The 20,968-nt window shown below is 43.6% G+C and overlaps 1 protein-coding gene across 6 annotated transcripts in view; it reads left to right on the forward strand.

The window, feature by feature from the left end:
* The window catches only part of LAMB3 (laminin subunit beta 3), a 122,477-nt gene that overhangs the window by 62,709 nt on the left and 38,800 nt on the right, over window positions 1–20,968 (forward strand). For 3 of the 6 annotated variants that reach the window (XM_043500649.1, XM_038379897.1, XM_043500652.1), the window contains exons 2-3: window positions 13,314–13,378; window positions 14,222–14,376. In XM_043500649.1, the coding sequence (XP_043356584.1) occupies window positions 13,314–13,378; window positions 14,222–14,376 (220 nt within the window). Of the gene's footprint in view, window positions 1–11,885; window positions 12,442–13,313; window positions 13,379–14,221; window positions 14,377–20,968 lie in introns of those variants that run through there. The other 3 variants (XM_043500650.1, XM_038379895.2, XM_043500653.1) reach the window with 3 other exon arrangements.

Below are 20,968 nucleotides of genomic sequence, written 5' to 3' on the forward strand. Positions count from 1 at the left end.
CTGAAAGGGAGAGCTGGTCATAGCTTTTTGTATCAGCTCTTTGAGGAAGTGACTCTGCCTTTTTGGGTTTGTACAGTGCCTACCACATTGTAGGTGCAACAAGAAGCTAATTACTGTATTGGCAATCCCAAGAGTTCAAAAACTATGAGTCAGGCTCCCCGAAACCCTTGCCTCTGATTTTTGAGCATTTAGGGTTTGTTCTTCAGCTTTTCTCTGCAGCCACTTTAGTTTTTAAAAAGAAAGCTGAGATTTTCACATAATGCTTGAGCCCTTGAAGACACAGTTAAGAAAAACAAATAAATATCATGAGATTCGTGGTCAAATCCTGTGAGTTGGCAACAATCCCGCAGTGCATCACACCCAGAAATTGCATCTGTTTTACGAAATATTTTTTTACATCACATTAGTTAAGTCAATGCAACCTCATTGTGTGGACACTCTTAAATTGGATTAAGAGTGGCTAATGTTAATGATCTTAATGTTAAATTAAACTAATTTTAGCCGCTCTTAATTTTATTTGAATGTCCAGCCAAAGGCATTTATACAGGTTTAACGGAGGCCTTCTGAGCATAGGAAAGTTGCACCAGCTTAACTTGAATCAGTTTGCAAACCCCTGTGTGGTTGCTCTTATTTTGGCTTAAGAGGGTTATTTTTCTTTAAATGAAACCTGTTGCCAATCAGCTTAAACTGGTGCAAACCATGGACACTCTTATTTCAGTTTAAGAGCAGCTTCGTTTGGTTTATCTTAACTGTATTTGGTTTAAATTCACACCTTAGGTTATACCAGTACCACTTTCCTGGATGGACAAGCGCTAAATCAGTTCAGGGCATCGCTGCACTACAGCTGCTACAGTACTCCGGTGGTGTAGCTGTGCTGTCATAATAATGCTCTAGTGTAGAGGCTTCCTACATTGAGGGAAGGTGTTTTTCCATAGCTGTAGTTCAGGAGTTAATCCACCTCTCCGAGAGGCAGTAGCTAGGGCAATGGAAGAATTCTTACGTCAACCTAGTCACATTTACCCCAGGGGTTAGGTCAACCTCGCTACAGTGCTCAAGGTGCAACATTTTTCTCAGCCTTGAGCAATGTATCTTACTTAGGCTGATCTAATTTCTAAGTGTAGACCAGACCTTTAGAAACCAGTTAGTTAAATCGGTGCAGTTTTGGTGTGCATACTGGGCTTGAGAAGGAGTGTCATGCAGAGGGTTGGTGTCTACAATTAATGTTAATGCCTGTGGGCATGAAACTTAACAGGGTGTTAATTAGGTGGCAGGGAGAATATCAAAAGGAGTGAATAGCAAGGGGAATTGGGAAGATAATTATTATGGACTTAGGAGCAGGGTGAATTCTGAGCTCTGTAACATAGGAGGAGAATGAACTGATCTCCTCTCTTCTGTAAAGATTTGGGAATTGATGAGCGGCCAGTCTGAAGGGAAAGATTTGTCAAAGCAAGTCTGTAGAACTCTGGACTTCAGGGTGAGAGAAAATAAGTATAACAGAAAAGGGGGGAAATCCCAGTGCTAAAGGCCGTGAATAACAGCCATGAAACCAAGCTGCAAAACCATAACAAGCAAAGAACAGCACAGTAACTGTCTTTACAGGGAGCCTTATTACCTTGCTGAAAATGGAGTTAAATAAATATGAATCATGCGCTTTTTAATTACATTTTTTAGAGCTAGCAATATTTATGGGCCAGACACACTAGACACACCGGGGGCCAGACACACTGACATAACTGTTACAGAGAATATGGACAGGTTTCAGAGTAGCAGCCGTGTTAGTCTGTATTCGCAAAAAGAAAAGGAGTACTTGTGGCACCTTAGAGACTAACAAATTTATTAGAGCATAAGCTTTCGTGAGCTACAACATCTGATGAAGTGAGCTGTAGCTCATGAAAGCTTATGCTCTAATAAATTTGTTAGTCTCTAAGGTGCCACAAGTACTCCTTTTCTTTTTAGAGAATATGGACAAATCCAGCTGACTTGGGCCTTTGGGGCTCAGGCTGCTTGGCTGTAAAATTGCAATGTAGACATTCAGACTTAGGGTTCTGAAACCCCCGAGGGGGAGCGTCTCAGAGCCTGGGCTCCAGCCGGAGCCTGAACACGTACGCTGATATTGTATAGCCCCTGCAACCCAAGCCCATATCAGCTGCCCCAGGCAAAGATGCAGTGCTGCAAGACTTTTTTAATCACAGTGTAGGCAGAGTCCCAGACTGGGGCCCTACCCCATCTCTACCTCTGTATCCTCCTTTATGAGTGCACGCCTCAACACTTCAGACCTGTTTGGATCATCTAAAGGTGCAATTTTCTCTCGCCAAAGTTGGACTTATCACCCTGTCACTCCGTCCCAGAGAGGAAAATGCCGGAGGCCCTTAACAGTGATCAAAGACCCGTGTGGTGAGGAAAGTGTCCTTGTGTAATCTTTATTGCTGCAGTAAAGTCCACAGGTGCATTGTGTCGCTCATGCCTGCAGACACATCAGCAGGGATGGAGCATTAGGAACATAGGTCTGGCTGCTGATCTGTTGTTTCATTAATGATCCTGAGTCGTAAAGTTATATTGACCATCGAGGCTTGTGCTGAGTTCCTTGCGCTGATCTTTAGTGACCCTTTATGTTTGTAAACATTCCACAGCTTGTAGTATAGCCCTAGTGATGTTGCTTTGGTTTCGTCAGTGGTCCAGCCATCAGCACTGTTAAAGGGATATCAACAAGTACATCAGATGTCATGTGCTTGTCTAGGCCTGCAGTCACACCATGTTGCACTGTGATCCTGTCAGGGCTCTCAGGCTAGCATTGTGTCAGGCTTTGGATGGGAAACTTTCAGGGTGCTGCAGGAAGTGAAGGTGTTGGTCCCTCTGTGCAATAGCAGATGTTGGAGTGAACTGTCAGATGGACACACCCTCAGTTTCTGCTCAGTTTAAGCACTGGTTTAATTAAAAATGTGATGATGCATTGATTTAGTTAAACAGGTGCAACTTTGCACTGAAGGCTCTTACATCCATGAAAGCTAACCCAACACAAGCCAGGTTTAAACTCATGGAAGTTTGTCCACACACAAAGGTGCACCTTTCACTAAATCAATACAACCTCCCACCTTTAGTTAAACTGGTACAGCTTTATCAACAAGATCAGAAAGAGACAAATCAGCCTGGCATGTGTGTATTGGAAATCCGGCCCTGCTTATTTATCAGTTGGAGGGAAATTCTCAAATACGATTCAGTTAAATACTGTTTTTGGACAAGTATCTTGCATCTCATTTCCAGGAGAAACCCAGCCCAGTCAGACATATGGAAGTGCCCATTTTCTGCCAGATAGCGAAATTTCCCCAAATATTGCACAGCACTGTTTTCATCCTTGTATTGCTAAAGTAGATGGGCCCATTGCCACATCTCGCAGTTCCACATGTCCCATATTACGGACAAGGGTCAGATGCATTTGGACTTTGTCTCTAATAAACACGTGTTCAGGTAGGTAAATGATTTGATGGCTCCCTGCTTGGAGTAGAAGTTACATAATAAAGGCAATAGTGTCTGGAAAATGTAGTTGCTGGACTGGAAGGGAAGCCAGGTAGCAGGCTAAGTCACGTGGTCTGTGGTTCTGAGAGTGGCAACGGGTGCAAAAAGAATGAAGCAAACCACTTTTTGCAAAAGATGGGATCGGAAGCATTGTACAGACAAGGCCCAGATTTCCAAAGTGGCTGCCTGAATTGTATGTGTAAAGCCCACATTTGTGTGTACAAATCAGCTTTTAGAAGTGGAAAATGGGCAATTGTCAACCATACTGCTGTTCACAATTGCAATTTCAATTGGGCTCCTGGGCTGTTTGGCAGGCAGAACTCGTCTCTGGATCCCCTCATTTGTTCTCTGTAAACCTCCCATGAAGTGCTGTATTGGGCCAGCCATTTCTTGTGGATGGGGAAGATCAGGATGTGGTTCTCACATGATGCTCATTAATGCCACTCCTGAGTTATTCAGTAGTGGAACTTCTGCCTCTTGCCTTCCTCAAAGACTGATCCTCAAACTACAGTAGATCAAAAAATACCACTTTAGTTTCTCAGAAAACTTAGGAAAAATCAGCAAACAAAACTAAAACCAACAGAAATTCAGCAAATCTTTAAAAGAATTACATATGTACAATAAAAACTCTGAAACAAGCAAAAGTAAAAATGTTAAGTTTTTGAGAAAACCTGAAAATGTTTATCCGCAATTGAAGAAACAATCAATTTCTGATTTTGTCAAGAAACTGAAAAATTTCAAAGTGCATTTTGGTCAAACAGCCATTTTTTGTCAAAGACGAAAAAAATGTCAACAGAAAAATTGCAACCAGCTTTACTCCATGCCCTTATCCATCAGATCTGACTGGCGGTATATATGTTATGCTGCTACTGGACTGCAACGAAACATTTTGAACATAGATTATAAACTATTTACTATATATACCAGCTGTTTGGGAAAGAGGGAGAAAACTCACCTTTTTTCCTACAAAAAATCTTTTCCCGTTTTTTGTTTTAAATTTAAAAATTTGAAAAAATCCACCCAGATTTATTATACACACTGCAAACTAACTTGAATTTTTATTGAAGGTGACACGTATGACAGTCACATTCTAATTTGTTCCTTTAGCTACATGCTAGACAAAGTGTAGTGAAGAATATTTTGCTGACTGCCTAGTTAATTTAAAATTGTCTATTTAATGTTAGGGAAGGTATCAGGAAGCTTGGAAGGGTATAAAAATGGAAAAAAATGTGGGTCCAAAGAGTTACGTAAACATTTGGAAATTGCTTTTAGGGGAAGGTTTGGGTGTGGACTGGGCCAGAACTGGTTTAATCTGTGTCCCAAGTTGAGTTGGTTAAAAAGGATATTTCATGAAAAATTTAAAAAGAAATGGAAATGTTTCATTTTGTTTAATTTGTTTTAAAAAGTTGAAAAATCTCAGTTTTTTGAAAATTGTAAAAAGTGGGTTTTTGATATTAGATTTAACTAAAAATACTTTTGATTTTAGAACTTAAACTTCAATGGAAATTCTTCTAGTAGCTCTAGTCCCAAGCTTGTTTTCTGTGTAGGGAAGTCTCGCCATTATAACTTATCTGCATTGCAAAATAATCCATTGACTAATATTTAATAATATGTTTTCACATTGACCAGTTAGGCAAACGGTGGTTCCTTCTGAGCCATTGCTAACTGGAGGGGTGGATCATTTCAGAGCTTGTCTGCCCAAAGCAATAAATAAACGGGTCTAATATGCTTCCTTTTTGAGGCTATTTATCAATATCTGACTCACACTGCAATCAAATCCTAAGCAAAGGCATTGGCCTATATAACCAGATGTAGCACAGCCCTCTGGAATAAACTCCTGGATAGTGGAAAAGAGACTGTAAAATGAGAGCAGGTCAAATGTTTTCTGCTGAATCGATTTTTTTGACAACATGGATATTTTCATAGAAATCATCAATTTTTGTTCAGATTTATTGGGTTTTCATTAGAAAACCAGGATCATCTGGCACTGAAAACCCAAGAAATGCCAAAGAAAATTTGACAAAAAAATAAAAATTTTGGTTTTCATCAACATTTTTTTTAGGGGGAAAAAAAATAGTTTCCTGACCAGCTCTATTTAAAATAAGAAGAGAAGCCGAGGGAGTTGGGTTGGATGGGGAGGGAACATTTTTCATTTTAGCAGCTCAGCTTTGATACTAGTACCTGAAACTGTCACATCACAGCATCAAACAGTGGTCTGATGATTGGGGGATTGTGTTTTACATCTGCCTAGTACTTCAAGGAGCAGGCTGGGAGTCAAGATAGCTGGGTTCTAGTCACAGTTCTGGGAAGGAAGTGGTCTCTAGTAGTTAGAGCAGGGTAGACTGGGAATCTGGACTACTGGAATCCAGTCCCAGTTGTGTCAACGAATTGTTCTGTGACCTTGAGAAAATCATTTAACCTCTCTGCCTCATTTTTCCAATGTGTAAAATGTGATGATGGTTGCCTATGTGGCAGGAGTTTTGTGAGGATCAATAAGCATTTGTAAATAGGGTGACCAGATGTCCTGATTTTATAGAGACAGACCTGATATTTGGGACTTTGTCTTATATAGGCACCTATTATCCCTCACCCCCATCCAGATTTTTCACACTTGCTATCTGGTCACCCCATTTGTAAAGCACTTTGAGGTCCTCTGATGGATGATGATATCAAACTACAGCATTTTTTCATTTTGAAATGGTTTAATATAAATTCTACATATCCATCATCCTTTCTACAGTAACAGGTTTTAGATTTTTTCAAGAGAGGCTTAAGTAGTCCCACATGCTGTTCTCCAGCTGTGTCACTCTTTCATCCCTTGTCATTCAACTGAGCTTATGTCCCACTTGGAGCTCTGGAGAGAAACTAGACAAAAAATAATGTAAAACAATCATTCAAGACTTCCCAGTATTAACTTAACTGGCTTCACCTCTGATCTGTATCAAAAGCTATAGACTCAGATAGTATTTCCTTACATAACTAGAGTTTTTGTTTATTCCTTTTGATGTTATTTCACGGACTTTGAAACTTCTAGTCTCTAATAATAATTTTAAGTTGAATCAGAAAGAGAAAATAAATTAATTAAAACAAAGCCATTCATGGAGTAGCCACATGCTCATGAATTTTGGCTCCCACTGACTTTAAAAAAAAAAAAGTCATTGCCAAATTCATCCTTTGTATAACATCACTGAAATTGGTGAATTTGGACCCGGGTTTATGCTGGCTCTAGCTGTGGAGTGTGTGCTCAGGGCAGTGGTGCTGGAACAATTTGCACAGTAGGGGTACTGAGAGCCATTGAACCAAAGTGTAAACCCTGCATATGACAGAAACCACTTCAAGCCAGGGGGTTCTGCTGCATTGATACTCAGTTGGTTTGGGAGGTACAGTGCTGGGCTTTTCCAGCTCTGCTGCCAGGGATTCTAACTTTGCCAATAAACATCCGGCTCTAGATTTAATCACAGAATTTGGACTTGTGGCACCTACATCTGTTTCTTCTCACCTGGGCTGGGCAGGATGCAGTGATATTGTGTGGCCAGTACGCAATGTACTGCAGAGAGTGTTAATTGAAGAAGAGAGTTGTGTGTGTCTCTTAGAAGCGTGAGTGATCCTTTTGCCCCTCGCTCTATCAGTTGTCTCTGTTGGGAGGTTAGTTCCTAGCCAACGGGCTGTAGAGCATTTATGTTCAAGCCAATGTGGCCCTTCCACATTGTGGTTGACCCCAAACTAGCAGCATCTTCATTGGCTGTTGCTAGCGTAGCATGGGTGGAGTCTTTTAAAATCGATGTCCCATTGGCAGCAACGCATCCGATGAAGTGAGCTGTAGCTCACGAAAGCTTATGCTCAAATAAATTTGTTAGTCTCTAAGGTGCCACAAGTACTCCTTTTCTTTTTGCGAATACAGACTAACACGGCTGCTACTCTGAAACGTGAACATGGGTGCTCTATCTGTAACCTTGGGTACCGTCTCTGTGCTGATTAAGAGGACAGAGCACTCACTGTTGAATCACCAAAACCACTTCCTGATGTTACTCATTTTTTCCTTGAAGGTCAGTTATCTGGGGGTTGACTGATCCCAACCCTGCTCAGCTTGCAGGAGCTGAAGGGACCTCAGCATGCGGGAGTGCAGCTGTAGACAATAAAAAAAAATTTAAAACTTGTCTGGCATTGTGTCCCTCCAATCCCCTCCTATGCCCATGGATGCTCCCTCTTAATTAATAAATAAATAAAAACTGCACGACTGTGCTGCAATTCTGTCTGTTTTAGGTACTTTTATGCTCCCCTAGTCTTTAATATGTTTTATTCCCTGCTACGGAATATTATTTGCAGTGTTGTGCAAGGAGGGTTGGCCTAGGATATGAGAAAGACAAGGCAGGTGAGGTAGTATCTTTATATAGGACCAAGTCTGTTGGTGACAGAGCCAAGCTTTCGAGCTACAAAGCTTGTCTCTTTCACCAACAGCAGTTAGTCCAATAAAGGGTATCACCTCACCCACCTTATCTCACTAGTATTTAGCAGGCAGGCCTATTATTCCCCTTTTACAGATGAGGGCACAGCGAGTAAGTGACTTCTTCTACATTGCACACGTCTGCGGTAGAGCAGGGAGTTGAACTCTGTTCTCCTGATTCCCAGGTTGGATCTCTCATCCCTGGACCATCCTACACCTGAAACCCTAGTTCTGTTACACTGGCAGATGTTGTTCTAGCTTCCTGAAATCAGGCTATTCCTCACTTTTGCTCCTGCTTCAGCCTGCAGAGCCTGACTAACCAGGTGCTTGTTTACTGCCTGTCTGTGTTCTCCTGGGGCAGAAGGCGGAGAGTGGAATAAAACATTTTTTGGATAGACTTTGAGCTGCTTTTGGGTCTGTCTATGTTTCTCTGCTCCACCCTGTCTGTGCCACAGAATTGCAACACTCTGCCTTTTATGGTAGGCTGGGATTTCGCATCCCCTTATCAGGTTGTGAATCACCCTGGTATGTGGCATCTAATGCTTAGGATCCCCAGATGTAATGGGGAGAGCACACAGGACACTTTGACCCTTTTCGAGCAGTGCTGTCCAAGCTGTCTAGTGTGCTGCCACCAAGGTAACCAATCTGGCTTTGGAAGGGGCCATTAGAGGAAACCCCTAGGAAAATGAGTACAAGACTTAGATTGCAAGCTCCTTGGGGCAGGGACTGTCTTTTTGTTCTGTGTTTGTTCAGTGCTTAGCACAATGGGATTCGGGTGCTATGATAACACAAATAATAATAATAATTTCTGTCACAATTTACCTGGGGGATTAAGGCCCGGATCCAGCTCCCACCAAAACAGATCAGAACAGGCCCTAAGTACTTCACATCAGTGGTGCTCAGACATATGTGGTTCCCTGACATCTCAAATGTTAATGAATTTATTTTCAGAACCTCCCTGTGATAGACTATTAGCCCTATTCCATGGATGGAAAACTGAGGCAAAAGAAGATTCAGTGACTTGCCCTAGGTCACGCGGGCAGTGTGTGGCAGAGGTAGGAGTTGAACCCACCTGTCTCAAGTACAGTGACTTGACCACAAGACCACCTTTTGATATATGGGCTAGGCACTCAGAATGAAGGACATTGCATTTTGTCACAGGCACGGGCAGCCTGACTGGTTCTATCATATGCAGTGGTTGTCCGGGGCAGTGACAGATTTGGAGTCAGATCGGATGCAGGCTTCCTCAAGGTTTGCAGTGTTCAGCTCTACAGTTTGGACCTGTCTCTGATTTCTAAGCCTCCTTTTAGTCCATTAGTCAGTGTTGGCCCTGACGGATATGGTACTGCTTTTATTTAGGTACCAATGCTCTGAAGTCCTGTCTTAGCTTGGTTGTGGCGGCATTCATCACCAGGAGATACAGGGATCCAGTTAAAAGAAAAGGAGTACTTGTGGCACCTTAGAGACTAACAAATTTATTTGAGCATAAGCTTTCGTGAGCTACAGCTCACTTCATCGGATGCATTTGGTGGAAAATACAGAGGGGAGATTGATATACACACACAGAGAACATGAAACAATGGGTTTTATCATACACACTGTAAGGAGAGTGATCACTTAAGATGAGCCATCACCAGCAGCAGGGGGGGGAAAGGAGGAAAACCTTTCATGGTGACAAGCAAGGTAGGCTAATTCCAGCAGTTAACAAGAATATCAGAGGAACAGTGGGGGGTGGGGTGGGGGGGAGAAATAACATGGGGAAATAGTTTTACTTTGTGTAATGACTCATCCATTCCCAGTCTCTATTCAAGCCTAAGTTAATTGTATCCAGTTTGCAAATTAATTCCAATTCAGCAGTCTCTCGTGGGAGTCTGTTTTTGAAGTTTTTTTGTTGAAGGATAGCCACCCTCAGGTCTGTAATCGAGTGACCGGAGAGATAGAAGTGTTCTCCGGCTGGTTTTTGAATGTTATAATTCTTGATGTCTGATTTGTGTCCATTTATTCTTTTACGTAGAGACTGTCCAGTTTGGCCAATATACATGGCAGAGGGGCATTGCTGGCACATGATGGCATATATCACATTGGTAGATGCGCAGGTGAACGAGCCTCTGATAGTGTGGCTGATGTGATTAGGCCCTATGATGGTGTCCCCTGAATAGATATGTGGACAGAGTTGGCAACGGGCTTTGTTGCAAGGATAGGTTCCTGGGTTAGTGGTTCTGTTGTGTGGTGTGTGGTTGCTGGTGAGTATTTGCTTCAGGTTGGGGGGCTGTCTGTAAGCAAGGACTGGCCTGTCTCCCAAGATCTGTGAGAGTGATGGGTCGTCCTTCAGGATAGGTTGTAGATCCTTGATGATGCGTTGGAGACGTTTTAGTTGGGGGCTGAAGGTGATGGCTAGTGGCGTTCTGTTATTTTCTTTGTTGGGCCTGTCCTGGAGTAGGTGACTTCTGGGTACTCTTCTGGCTCTGTCAATCTGTTTCTTCACTTCACAGGTGGGTATTGTAGTTGTAAGAATGCATGATAGAGATCTTGTAGGTGTTTGTCTCTGTCTGAGAGGTTGGAGCAAATGCGGTTATATCGTAGAGCTTGGCTGTAGACAATGGATTGTGTGGTATGATCTGGTTGGTACTTTGCGTTGTCAGGTCACGGTTATCATTTGGGGCCTGCTGAAAGGTGTTAAATGAGTGCAAAGTGTTGTTATTACCATGGGTGGATTTGCTTGGGAGGGTTTGGATCTGGAGTTTGGGGTTGGTCCCACAGCTAGGCTAGGCTGCTCAACATGCAGTGTTCCACAAAGCCGCCAGTGTTCAGATGCTGAGTTTACACCTGGGAGGAATGTTTAGTCGCTTGGTTTTGACATGCTATGAACTGCTGGCTGCGGGGTGAGGCTTTGCTGGATGAAGATTCCAGAGTGGAAAATGTGGCATTACGCCATTATTAATTGGCCTATGAACAGCCCGTCCAATGCAGGCACACCCAGGGCTGCTGCCTGCCCACACAGCATACTTGGCACACCTAAATCTCTGAGCTAAGCTTTCAGATGTTGTAGCCTTAGGGGACAGATTCTCCATTGTTCCCTCTACATTAAGGGCCAGATCCTCAGCCCGAGCAAACTTGTATAGCCGCAGCGAAGCCAATGGAGCGACGCCAGCATACACCAGCTGAGGATCTGGATCTAAGAGTCAAAATAATTTTTTAACAGCCAGTGTTCTGGTGCAACAGCTTTAGCAGCTGGAGACCAGGTGTTTATTGGGGTGATTGTTTCAGTGAGGTTAAGGGCCTCATCTGAGTGCCATCAATATTCGTGGGGTTTGGCTCTCACCCTAAAAGGAGGGAGTCAGAAGAAAGAATGACATGGCTCTGGGGGATTGGCAAACCCACACACAGCTTTCTGCCTCTCTGCATCTGTTCACATGCAGCATGCAGAGGCAGTGCCTGGAAGTGGCTACTCTCCAAACAGCAGGGTGGCTTCTTGTGTGCAATGAGTTGGTGGGTCTCAATCCAACTCTGATTGAATTAATATTTGCACAACACTGGGCAGTTTTATCAGAGCAGCTCAGAACTAAATGAGGCCTTTGGTGCTATCCCACACCCTTCAACAGCAATTTGAAAAGCAAAGGCTGTGATACTGGTATCAGTGTAAATCAGGAGTGACTCTGCTCATCTAAATCTGGTGTAAATGAGATCAGAATTGGATCCAAAACAGGGAAGGATGTGGTTGAGGGCCTAGACTGGGCTTTGGGAGATCGGGGTTCTAATCCTGGCGCGTTAGATGCTGAGCTCCTTTGGAAATCTGGTTTCAGAGTAGCAGCCGTGTTAGTCTGTATTTGCAAAAAGAAAAGGAGTACTTGTGGCACCTTAGAGACTAACAAATTTATTAGAGCATAAGCTTTCGTGAGCTACAGCTCACTTGCCACTTATTTAGGTGGTTAAATGGGAACTGAGCTCCTTTGAAAACATGGCCCTTAATTTCTCTGTGCCTCAAATCCTCATCTGTAAAATGGGGCAATGATGATAACCCCCAAATTCTTGTCAAGATATGTGCCCTCCAGGTAAACATCCGAGCTGCTCAGAATCATTCTGGATTATAATTATCTACATGAACATTAGCTGTGAAACTGTGTCACTGTCCTCAGATGTTCCTAAAGCTGAAGTGTATATTCACAGATCTGAGTCCACTTGCTGGCTAAGTGTAGGGCTTTTCATGTGCATTACAGTGCAGAAGGACTTCTGTCTCAGGCTGTGCATGCTGTCTAGGGAGTGTGTAATGAGTTACACAGTAAATGGGTGTGTACGTCTGAAGATTCCTGAATCACCTCCCTTTATCATTGCTGCACCCACCCCACAAGAACTTCCTTCCTCAGGTGAGGCTGCATTTAAAAGCAGAGTGTGAAAGGAGACAGCCCATCGGGACTCAGGTGAGAATTCATATCAACTGCTCAATAACGGGGGAAGAGGAAAGAAAAATTTAGCCCCTGAGCCAGGTATGTACAGTGCTTCACAGGAGACAGGGACAAGCCGTGAGCCCTGCCAGTGCTGTGTGTTACACAGGGAAAATGGCAGCACAGGGAGGGGATTTCTTGTCGAGATCAGAGGGCTGCCAGGCATTTCCTGCAGGCACCGAGAACATTTATGTGATTAAGTTACACAAATGGAAAGTGTTTGTATAGTGCATGTACTTTGCTGCACTTCTTAAACTTTGCAAAACTTGTAGAAGACTTTGAACCTCCAGCAATGAGGGCAAGTTTTGAGCTGGAATAAAGCCTGAAAAGGAAGGGACAAAGGGTGGGACTTCAAACATAGCTACACTGTAGGCAGGTGAAGAAGTGGCCTTGCTAGAGAGTATATTCATTTGTTAAAATGTGTCTACTTGCTGTGTATTTGGGACCTGATTTTCAGAGGTGCTGTGCACAAACAACTCTCATTAAAGTCCATCAGACAGTGGGTTCTTGGCATCTCTGTAAAAGCAGGCTGTTAGACATGAAAGCAGAATCCTAGCAGAGTAAATTGTTCTGTTTATACCTATTGGTCACTTTAGAGAATAAAATAAAGATGCAAAGATACAGCCAGTTATTTCATTGAAGAGCTTTTTACCTATCGTTCATGAGCAGGTATTTATACTAAAAGGTTAAAAACAAAAGCGGGGGCTTGTCCATTTGTTTTAAATATTAAATATATACTCTAGACAATCCAAAAAGCTGATTCTCCTCTCTCACTTGTGCTTGTTGAACTCTGTTGAAGTGAAGGAAGTTATCTTGTCATAAAACGGGAAGGGAAGGAGATAAAAAGATGGTGATTTGTGCTTTAGCATGTCGTTTTCTGTTCCGTTTCATCCATGCTGCAAATTCTGTCTCAGGCGAGTCCTCAGAAGTATGGAATCTCCCCCCCAGCCCATTGTATGGACATGTTTCATTCTCCTGGGTAAGCTTTACCATCCTATCTGTGACTCTAAAGGGGCCTTGAAGAGACCTCAGTTAATATCTGCCCTTGTGTAGTAGTAGTTTTGCTGTGCTTTAGTGAAAGTGGCCAGGAAATTTGGGTGGGGGATGAGCCACATTACCCTTAGCTCCTGTAAAAACTGTTGTACAGTCAAGTGGGTTGTAAATGCTACCTACATTTCCTGCAAAGGTAACTAGTACAGAGGGTGATCCATGGGGTCTTCTATGAGAAATGATTTTAGTCTTTCACGAGCAGCTAGAACTTTAGTGTGCTTGCCTCTGAGATTCATGAGATGCTGTTAGGTTATGAACTATGTATTTTCTGTTATTACTTGCATTGCCTTAGCATCTAGGAGCTCTGGTCATGGATCAAGAACCCCATGGTGCAAGGTGCTGTACAAACTCAGAACGAAAAGACAGACCTGTCCCAAAGAGTTAGCGATAACAGGTGGATACAGCTAGAGCACAAGGAAACGACGAGACTCCATTGGTCAGCATGACAGGCAGTGGTCTCGGCACACCAGCAGCCTAACCGATGTCAAGTTTTTTGGAGACATCTTGGCAAAGGAGAGCTCTAAGGAGGGATTGTTACTAAGGGCCAATTATTTAAAACCCATTTTCCTTATGTACAACTCAGAGTTTTCACCACTTTGGCTGAGTGTTTTCATCTTGCCTTTACACTCAGCTTGGGCTCATGTAGTTCATCCATTCATTCCTCTCCCTTACCTTGGAAGATGACACTTAGCCAGGCCAGTTACTGCCACCAGCAATGGTGATTTTGTGGCATAGCATATAACATTATTAAAGGCTTGTTCTTGTGTTTTAGCTTTGCCACGACTCCTGGATGCACAGGGGTCCTGTTCCTATGGTGCCTGCTACCCACCTGTGGGAGACTTGCTGGTAGGAAGAATCCATCACTTGAAAGCCTCATCGACATGTGGCCTTGTGAAGCCTGAGACCTACTGCACATCGTATGAGAAAGTACGTTCAATTCAGATATCTCTGCATTCACAGATATCCCCTAGGGAAGCTAACTATACTCCTGTTTTCCCCCCTCTGAACAATGCTGCATTCTGTCTAGCTTAGGTGCTACTTACATGCTGCCCGAGCATCTCAGGTTCTTTAATGTATTTATCCTCCCAGGCAAGGCAGTGCTAATATCCCTGTTTTACAGCTGGGGATCTGCTGCACGGAGAGACTATGAGTTGCCCAAAGTCACACAGGGAGTCTGACAGAGCTGAGAGCTGAGCACAGATCTCCCAAGTCCAAGGCCACTGTTCTAATCCTGCCTCGAAGTGATTGCCATTGGAAAGTTCTGAGCAGCGACAGGTGCCGGGAAAGAGGGCCTTTCATAACCGGGTGAAGCACAGTCCAGCTGGCACTAAGAAGCATCCTGAACTAGACAGTATTTTATTTCATGGGCACTTTAAAAATGGTACAGCGAGGCCAGTTCTATGTCTCTGATTCTGTCTTGAATATGTTTCAATATGCAGCTGAAGGGAGAAATATGAGGTGCATTGTAGGGAATGGCGGGGAGGGTGATGGACAAATGCTGGGATAATAAACCCAAAACAACTCTAGCTGCTAACTCTAGCTGACAGCACAGAATGTGACATTTCCCCACTAAAAACCAGAGCTTAGTCAGACCTTTCAATCATTTAAGTCTGGTCTACACACAGTCTTTGTATTGGTATAACCATTTCAGTTTGGAGTGTGATGTTTTTACTGATATGCTCTGTACACCCCCTAGGATGGATGCAGCTATCCCAGTGAAAGGGTGTCTTATATGTGTATATCTTACTTCCCTTCCTGTATGGGAACTATACCAGGATAAGCACTTTTATATGGGTATAACTGTGCCCAAAATAGGGGCGTTGTGCCGAGTTGGCTACGCAGTATATTTACAGTGGTACAACTTGTGTGTGTAGACAAGGCCCGGTACAGCAGGTTTGATTCATATAAGGTATATTTGAACTTCTGGATTTGTTAGAACCCAAAAGCTCAAAGTGAAATTCAAGGTAGAAATTGTCCTAAGCAGCAACGTTTTCTGCTTGAAACTACGGAAAACCATTGAGTTTCAAACCATTGAGTTTCCTTGGGGTTTTACATGGAACTGAATCAGCTCAGATTTTCAAAATTGTCAGCTCTCTATCCTAGGTCACCTCAAAGATATCTCCCTAGGCTCAGCTGAATTCAGCTCAGCCATGATGGACCAAAGAACTTCACTAACCTAGACTAAGTTTGGGTTTTTTAACAATCTCCCAAACCAAGTGAGTTGCTGGTTTCTTTGTGGGGTTAATTTTCTTAGCACAGGCATTTCCAAGATCCTTGTAGTGATTTCTAATCTCAATAACTGCCATCTATGGAAGCGCAGATAGGAGCGGGTTTAGTTGAGGCGTGGAAATTGAGGTCTGTGAAAGAAGGTGTGGCTCACAAAGGAGGGATGCTTGGGAGGTAATGATGGACCTTTATTGACCAGTATTTTGCACACTAATTTTACAGCTCCACTGAGTCAGATTTATACTGGCGTTAATTTCTGGAAAATGACTGGAAATGCATGGGTGTTACTGGTTAGCAACCATGTTCGTGTGTGCAAAGATCTACACACTTCTGTGGGTGTTTGAAATTATCCAACTACTTTCCATAGTTTGGACATAATAGAGCCTGGATCTGAACTCCTCTTATCTATAATCTAGCCTAATCTCTGACCTGAACACTTGTACCTGGTGCAGTATCGAAAGCTTTAAACAGATCTTTTTGCTGGGCTGATGGGTTTTTGTGTGTGTCCTGATACCTTTAAAACAAACTGCTTTGCTGCTGTGAATGAAGCAGACTTCTTTACTTAAAAAACCCTACTGTCTGTCTTGGACTTGCCTTGACTCTCGGACAATACAAATAGTGCATTTTTTTCTGGTTTTGTCTTAAATAGGGTTTATTTTTCCCAATTCCCATTAATACACAGTGGCTGCATTGTGTACGTCACACCAGGTTATTAACTATAAATGTAATGTTCTCAGCTGTGCCATTGCTGACTGCAGTCTGATTCCACAATATTAGGGTGAAGCCCCATACAAGCCTCCTACCCTTGTGCTCTTCTCATGGCATTTGGGGGCCCAGAGGGAACAGGAAGTATCTACAATCTTACAAGAGATCTGACCGACCTGGCAAGTCCAGAATGAGCATCTAAGCTATGGATGCTCATCTGACCAAACCCAACAACCATTTGACAGATGCAGGTTGGGTGTCTGAGGCTCATCCTCGGTGGAGGCTCTTAGGGCCAGATAGCTGGGTAGATGGTCCCAACAAGATGCACTTATAAAAGGGTAGTTTTCTTTGGGGAGGAATGGGGCAGCAGTTAGCTGTGGGTATTTCTGCCTGGACTCTATCTTGGACAATGATGTTACTGTGGAAGAGATAGCATGGGCTCACGGTGCCTCTCCTCATGTAACTGAGACCACTGACTTAAAGTAAACAGGGATGGGTGAGGCCTTGGGGATTCAAGGCTTTGCAAAGATTGCAAACTTTATTGTCATGAGATTTAATCCCCTGGTTTTAATAAATGAGGGGAAAATGTTCAAAAGCACAAATGGGAGTTAAGGGCCCAACTCTCATTGGCTGTCAGTGGTACCTAACTGCCCTTGTGCCTTTGAAACCTCCCCCTGAATACACAGTGTGTTCTTTTAGCTAAAAAGAAGCCTGTCCTTTCTACTAGGGAATAAGGATCCTCCGAAAGCTAAGCTAATTGGGCCCAAATTGGTGATCTGCATATGGTAGATATAATGGGATTAACCTCTCACTTAAACCAATATAACAACATAGACTTACCTAGGGATGTGGTACATCTTCCATTGCCTGCAGTTTTTAAGTCTTTCTGAAAGATATGCTGTAGTTCAAACAGAAGTTATGGGCTTGATGCAGAGATTATTGGGTGAGATTCTTTTCCGACTAGATGACCCTTGTGGCCATTTATTAATCTATTATTTCAATCCCTATGTTCCCTCATCCCACCTGGTTTAAAAAAGAGCAGAATCAGGCCCGTGGTACAATAACAATAATCTGAACAATACAGTTCTCTGTTGTCTGTAACTGCAGCTCAAACTGAGCCAGTCCTAGGGTCCTATTCCGTGAAGCCCTGAGTGGCCTTAGCTCCTGTGGAAATGTAGAGATAGCCCGGACACACCCAGCACCATGCAGAATCAAGCCCTTGGTTTGGGACAACTGAGATGGAGGTACAGTTTAGAGGAGAGTCTATCTGTTTTGTGTCTGTGATTCTGTTTCCCTGGCATCTGCACATGCTTGATCCTGTCTCTTACTGAATGGATAAGCTCATTGTCACCTAAAATATACTCCTGCTCCTTTTTCCCAACTGCAGTGACCAATGAGTGTTATGAATTATTCAGCTTTTGCTAGAAGGACCACTCTCCATTCACTCTCCTTATTCCCTAATATTTCCCCTCTTGAAATGCCTCTACAGTCATAGTATCCTGAGCTAAGATGAATCTAAGCAGTGAATTCCCCCCGAGTACAAAAGCTTGTTTTATTTATTCCCATTTTATTCTCTTGCATGCTCTTTAGACAACTGTGCTAGGTGATTTGTTCCGTGCCAAATAGCTGCAGATTTAGAGTCTATTTTGCAACCTCAGCAGTGGTCATGTAATGAGGGGTTACTCTCATTCTGTCTGTCCTGAGCCTGCCTTCTAGCCAGTGTGTACTGTCTGATTTTGGTGCCAGTTTGAATTGTCCCAAAGTGCGCTCTTTTGCAATCCCAGTTGGTCTCTTGATGCTGGCGTTATCCCAACCCCCTGGTCCATGGGCTGCTTCTAGTGCTCTGAGTGTGATTCCCTCTAACCTTTATACTTCATACCCACTGGCTGCTAGTCAGGGCCTGAAACTCAGACATAGAGCAAAATCCAGGAGGGATGATGCCATATATAACAAAGAAGGGTCAATAGCTTTTAGAAAAGTGAAACAGGAGGGAAATCTGACAAAACAAAGGGTTTATTGGAAAAATACTTAGAATTTGGGAGAGTTTAGTCAACAGAGGAAGTAAAAGCGAGAGAATGAATTCAAACAAATCATTGTTAAGGGAAGATTGGTGCTGGTGAAAGGAGACCAGGATGTGATGCAGTAGCCATTGATGTCAATGAGAAGAATCCTATTGACTTGCTTGGGATTTGGATTAGGCCCCTATATCGTTTATTTATTTAAATACCAAGCATAGTATTTCACCGGGGGGAAAGGGTGTGTTCTTAACTCATGTTAGCTAACATGTGGTAACTAAGATGAGGTAAACTCCTGGTGAAGACAGCAGTTCATATTTTAACTTGTGTCAGAAAATCATGGTAAAGACTAAGGGGGAGCCGAGGGTTTGCCTTGAGCTGCCAACGTGTCCAAACTACAAGTTGCCTTGTCTTCACTAGGAAAAAAGGTGTGTTCTTACTGTATGTTTGCTAAAACAAAGTAAAATCCTAGTGGAGATAAGAGGTCTCTCTCTAACACCCTCCCCCTCTCCCAGCCCCACTTAGATGCCTGCTTCTCACCTGGGACACCACTTCTGTGAGTGATGCAGGGAGGGCAGTCTCCATGATGCATTTACTCCTTGGCCTGTGTGCACAACGCCAGTTCTGATTCAAACACCTGGTGGAAATTGTGGCCCTATTGAAATCCATGAGAATTTTGCCATCGATTTCAATAGGGCCCGGATTTCACCCCTGTTGACAAGGGCCCTCATCCAGCCATGTGGCTAAGCACATGGATAGTCCCATTGACCTCAACAGGCTTAAGAACATAAGAACATCGACACTGGCTCAGACCCAAGGTCCATCTATCCCAGTGTCCTGTCTTCCGACAGTGGCCAGTGCCAGGTGCCCTGGAGGGAATGAACAGAACAGGTGATCACCAAGTGATCCATCCCCTGTTGCCCATTCCCAGCTTCTGGCAAACAGAGGCTAGGGACACCATCACTGTCCATCCTGGCTAATAGCCATTGATGGACCGATCCTCCATGAACTTATCTAGTTCTTTTTTGAACCCCGTTATAGTTTTGGCCTCCACAACATCCTCTGGCAAGAAGTTCCACAGATTGACTCTGCATTGTCATGGGGTGGTCCCCAGAGGGGCCTTTCCAGCCTTGGCAACTCATCACAACAAATCCAGGTCTTCTTCCCCACCACTGTATTTTATTGCATTCTTACTACATGTGTGGGTGGGGATGGGAGGAGGGCTGATGGGTTCTTTACATATGTTTACAGTCCCTAGGCAGCTTCCCCACTTGCTTCTGGGGAAGGGAACAGAACTATCAGCATTTAGCCTGCTCTCCCTCAGCCTTCAATCAGGCTCCTTTCTCTGCTCTCAGCACTTCCTTCCTATTTGCTTATATAGTCTTAGCTGCTGGGGACGCGTCCACCCAATTAGCCCAGGGTCGTATCTGCACTCAGCGAATTGGCCCTCTGCCAACTGCCTTTTGTTCAGTTGGTGCCTAGTTCATGTAATCTGGGGGGGATTTAGTGACAGGGGGCTCAGTTTGCTCCTGAGTCCACATACCCTGTTACTAGGCTTTAGATCCTTTCTCAGAGTCATGTATTCCTGTGAAGATTGGCTGAGCAAAAATGGCTAGCTTGGCTCAACAGCATGTGTTGATGATGTATTTGCCCTATGTTCCCTGTGTCTTCAGTTCTCTCCCTTTCTGGTCACAAAAAAAATACTTACTGTATTAAGTCCAAAATCTCAATTCCCCCCCCCCCCCAAAATAGCCTTTATTTATATTTGTTGTTTGTATTTGGTGGCAGCAAGAGGCCTCAGTCAAATCAGGGCCCCATAGTGAGAGACAGTCCTTGCCCCAAAGAGCTTGCTGTCTAACTAAACAAACAGGACGGGCAAAGCATCACACAAAGGAAGTAGTACCTGAGACACAGAGAGATTGTGACGTGTCTCAGGCCTGTAGTCACACGGTGAGTCAATGGCAGAGGCAGACGTTGAACTCAGACCTTTCTGAGTTATAACACAAACAGCAGGTAGGTACCTAATTCCCAGTGATTTTGAATGGGAGCTAGGTGCCTAGCTATTTTTTTTTTGTCTTTGAAAATCTCCCCCTTAATCATGAGATCACCCATTCTGGGAGCCTGGGGCAGTGCGGTGGGCACCTTGCTGCTTCCTTTGATATGAAAGCAGAGGCAAAGCTGGTGGGGCACTCGCGGGCTCACAGTGCTCCGCTTGGAATCGTTGGAACTTTCCTGAATGGCGACGGAGTACGCTAGACCCCAGAGCATAGCCTGGGTTTAGAAATAGCTCTGAGTTTGCTGCTTGCTCTGTGTTAGCTGGTTACTGCAGCACCCCAAAAGCCTTGCCCATCATTGCAAAAACCTTTTGAAATGCACCCAAAGTCTGATCGAAACAAATTATGCTTCCACGTTCGTGAGGTGCTGCGTGGGGTCTCAGCTTTCCACAGCGAGGCAGCTAATCTGTGAGGATTACAGGTGACCCTGCCACCCTAACTTTCTCAAGAAGTTTATCGTATGAAAGACCTTGAATATTAAAACCTTGTTTGCATAAGGTCAAGGATAGTTCTTTCATT

This window comes from Dermochelys coriacea, chromosome 21, assembly GCF_009764565.3.
Source record: "Dermochelys coriacea isolate rDerCor1 chromosome 21, rDerCor1.pri.v4, whole genome shotgun sequence".
NCBI classification, from domain to species: Eukaryota; Metazoa; Chordata; order Testudines; family Dermochelyidae; genus Dermochelys; species Dermochelys coriacea.